We start from the raw sequence: 3,820 nt of genomic DNA on the forward strand, positions 1-3,820 counted from the left end.
ATATATATATATGTTTTTGTTTTTTTGTTTTTTTGTTTTTTTTATGTATATTTGTCAATGTTTATATTTTCAGTTATTTTTATCAGGTTTTTTTTTTTTTTTACTTTAATTTAATTTATTCCAGTTTTAGTTTTAGTAATTTTAGTACTTTGAAATAATTTTCAACTTATTTAATTGATCTTTTTGCTAAGTTTAAGTTTTTCATCATATATTTTTTATTTCAGCTTTAGTTTTTTAGTTTTAGTCAATGACAGATTTTTTTTTTTTTATTTATATTTTTTTATTTCAGCGTTATTTCACTTAATGAAAACAATTTTCGATAGTTTTAGTTAGCAATAACAGCGCTGATTTAGTGGAGTCTTTTTCCATTGCTCTCCATTGTCAAAAATCAATATATGAAAGATCTTGTTTATCACAATGTATATTAATCATGCTTGATAAATGAGTAAATATACTCATGTGAGACTATCCCTTTCTCAAGGAACTTCATGAGAACTTGTGTTGGTGTGTTCTTCCTCCTGTACTCAGTTTAGCTCCTCATTTCTCTAGGCGTTCGAGAAGCCCAGTCCACCCCAGAAGCCTCTTCCCGCAGACCCGCTGAGTGGAAACGTCCGAGTGATTCGGAACCCATCGGCCGTGCGACTTCCAGCTCCCATCCCGACCCCAGCCGCCCCGCGACCCGCTCCGCCTCACCCACAGCCCACCAGGTGCAAACACATCCATGAACACCTGCTGAAAATGTCAAATCATTAACGAAATAGTTCACCCAAAAAAGAAAATTTGCTGAAAATGTCCTCAAACTCATCTACATCTTGGATGGCCTGAGGGTGTTTCTTCATCAGATTTGGAGAAATGTAGCATTGCATCACTTGCTCACCAATGGCTCCTCTGCAGTGAATGGGTGCCATCAGAATGAGAGTCCAAACAGCTGATAAAAACATCACAATAATCCACACCACTCCAGTCCATCAGTTAAAGGGTTAGTTCACCTAAAAATGAAAATTCTGTCATTAGTTACTCACCCTCATGTTGTTCCAAACCCGTAAGACCTTCATTCATCTTCGGAACACAACAGGCACGTGCACACATAGACATCAAAGGGGGCTTGAGCATCTGCCCTTTTTCTTCCTCAAGAGAAAGTGCCTTTTTTTCTGGGGAGATGTTTTTTTTTTTTTAAGAAATGAATATATGTATATATGTGTGTGTGTGTGTGTGTGTTTCTGTTTGCGCACAGCTTTCCCTGTCAAACAAATAAAAAATCCAAATGTCGGGTCGGGAAATGTTGAGACTTTCTCCCCTCCGCGCAGGCGCAGCACAGCAGTGTAGCACACATTGATCTGCACATGCGCATCACAGACAGGCAGAGAGCCACAAAAGTGAAGCCCTCCCTCCCTTTCCACTGTGTTTGTCTTGGTGTGGAGGTGAGTGGTGATGAACTATAGACTATGCTGCCTGTGCCTCGAATTTACAGCTAATTATTCAAAAGACAAAAGGCAAATATGGTTAATTTGTCTTGCTAACATCAATGAATCATGAGAGAGCTACCAAGTAAGTTAGCTAAGTATTTAGTCTAGTATTTAGACCATTTTTCCACTTAAGCTCCTGCACGTCCCTGGAACACAAATTAAGATATTTTTGATGAAATGTGAGAGCTCTCAGACCCTGCATAGACAGCAACGCAACTGTAATGTTCCCAGACAGAAACGTAGTAAGGACATCGGTAAAACAGTCCATGTGACATCAGTGGCTCAACTTCATTTTTGCGAAGCTACGAGAATACTTTTTGAGCGCAAAGAAAACAAATATAAGATCATTTATTTCACAGTTCTCCTCCCCCGAGTTATGTCTTCCGCCATTTTGGAGAGTACCCAAGAGTGTAATCGACGTAATCAGCGTTGTTTACATTCGGGGGAGAAACCGCGCGCATGAACGTAATCAGCGTTGTTTACGCTTAGAGGAAAGCGTGCGTATGCATTGTGATACTGTCTAAAATGGCGGAAGACGTAACTCGGGGAAGAAGAATTGTTGAAATAATTTTTTGTTTTCTTTGCACTCAAAAAGTATTCTCGTAGCTTCGCAAAACTGAAGTTGAGCCACTGATGTCACATGGACTGTTTTACCGATGTCCTTACTACGTTTCTGGACCTGGGAACATTACAGATGCGTTGCTGTCTATGCAGGGTCTGAGAGCTCTCACATTTCATCAAAAATATCTTAATTTGTGTTCCGAAGATGACCAAAGGTCTTACGGGTTTGGAACGACATGAGGGTGAGTAATTAATGACAGAATTTAAATTTTTTTGGGTGACCTATCCCTTTAACATCTTCGAAGTTTGAAGTTAAAAACGCCTTGATGGATTTGTTTCTTAGAAACACGCAACTTTTCTCTGCAACAGACATTAACTGATGGACTGGAGTGGTGTGGATTATTGTGATGTTTTTATTAGCTGTTTGAACTCTCATTCTGACGGCATCCATTCACTGCAGAGGAGCCATTGGTGAGCAAGTGATGCAATGCTACATTTCTCCAAATCAGTTCTGGCAAAGAAACAAACACATTTACATCTTGAATGGCCTGCGGCTGAGTAAATTATTTTGATTAACCCATTACTGGACTTGCAGGCCTCCTCCTAAACAGCCGCCCACCCTGCCGAAGCCTCACTTCACAGCCGGAGTGAAGTTCAGCAGCTGAGAGACGGACAGAAGGGATCTCGTCCCTGGAGACGCTCGCTTTTTACACTATGAACCTCTGCGGGACACATGGTGATGCGAGGGGTGACCTTTGACCCCCGCGGTGCTCTCCCTTTAAACGGTGCTATGAGTCCAAGCTCAGGTACATGTCACGCGTTATTTATGTCGGTTACGAGCGTATTTATTTGAGCACAGTGCACTGTGGTTGACACTTTCTCAATCGTAGCAATTGGTGGTTCGCCCACGTTTACCTGATTGTCCTTTTGTCGTTGTTGCTATTGTTGTTGTTTTGACATTTTTCGACTGTGTACCAGCAGATAAAGATGAGACGTGTTATCTGTGAACGTGAACCACATCATTTGGACGCTAAACTGGATTGAAAACCAGATTTAAATGGAAACGTGAATTGGGAGTTGATGGTTCTGTATTTGTGACGTCATTTGGTATATGAAAAGGGCTTTTTAATAATTTCATATGATTTAATGGCCATTTTTATTATATATTTCAGACATGCATGATTAAACCTGAAGTACAATTGCAGTGATGCTTAAGGGATGTTGAAGACACCTATATGAATATTATCTCACAATAACATGTCCAGGTTACATTTTATCCCAAATTAAAGGGAACAAAATAATAAATAACATTTTGCATAAAGTGTAAAAGGTATTTTTAGGCAAAAAATAGGCAAAATGTTTTGTTTTTTTTTTGCTTAATATTTATTATTTTAAGGTATTTTGTTTTTAATTCTAAGACAATTAAGCTTATTTCCCCCTCATATTTTAGATGAATATTTTGCTTCTTTTTTCATTCTAAATATTATCTATGATGATTCTCATTACTGATATAAAGTAATTTTATAGTAAAAAAAAAGTATGTAAAAAAAGTAATGAGTAAACAGTTGTATTTTTTTATATGTAAAGTGCAAAACATTAGCAGCAAAGCAGTAAAACAAATACTTAAAAAATATATAAATATTACAATTTAAATATATTATTATTATTTTATTTTTTGCTTTGCATTAATGGGAATTTGAGTGGAAAATGTGCTTAATTTGTCACGGAAATCTTAATGTTAAAAATAAGCTTCAGTTTCTTTTCCAGTCTCTGAAATTATTTTTAATAGGCTC

General features: G+C 37.6%; 1 protein-coding gene across 1 annotated transcript in view; it reads left to right on the forward strand.

Annotated features, from left to right (window-relative positions):
* LOC107666915 (disintegrin and metalloproteinase domain-containing protein 12-like) overlaps positions 1-3,287 on the forward strand; it is a 12,907-nt gene extending 9,620 nt beyond the window's left edge. The window contains exons 6-7 of the mRNA XM_016458433.1: positions 550-707; positions 2,623-3,287. Coding sequence (XP_016313919.1) covers positions 550-707; positions 2,623-2,692 — 228 coding nt within the window. The 3' untranslated portion in view covers positions 2,693-3,287. The remainder of the gene's footprint in view (positions 1-549; positions 708-2,622) is intronic.
* The last annotated feature ends 533 nt before the right edge of the window (positions 3,288-3,820 follow it).

The sequence above is a fragment of the Sinocyclocheilus anshuiensis genome, unplaced genomic scaffold (genome assembly GCF_001515605.1).
Source record: "Sinocyclocheilus anshuiensis isolate Anshui unplaced genomic scaffold, SAMN03320099.WGS_v1.1 scaffold1500, whole genome shotgun sequence".
Lineage (NCBI taxonomy): Eukaryota > Metazoa > Chordata > Actinopteri > Cypriniformes > Cyprinidae > Sinocyclocheilus > Sinocyclocheilus anshuiensis.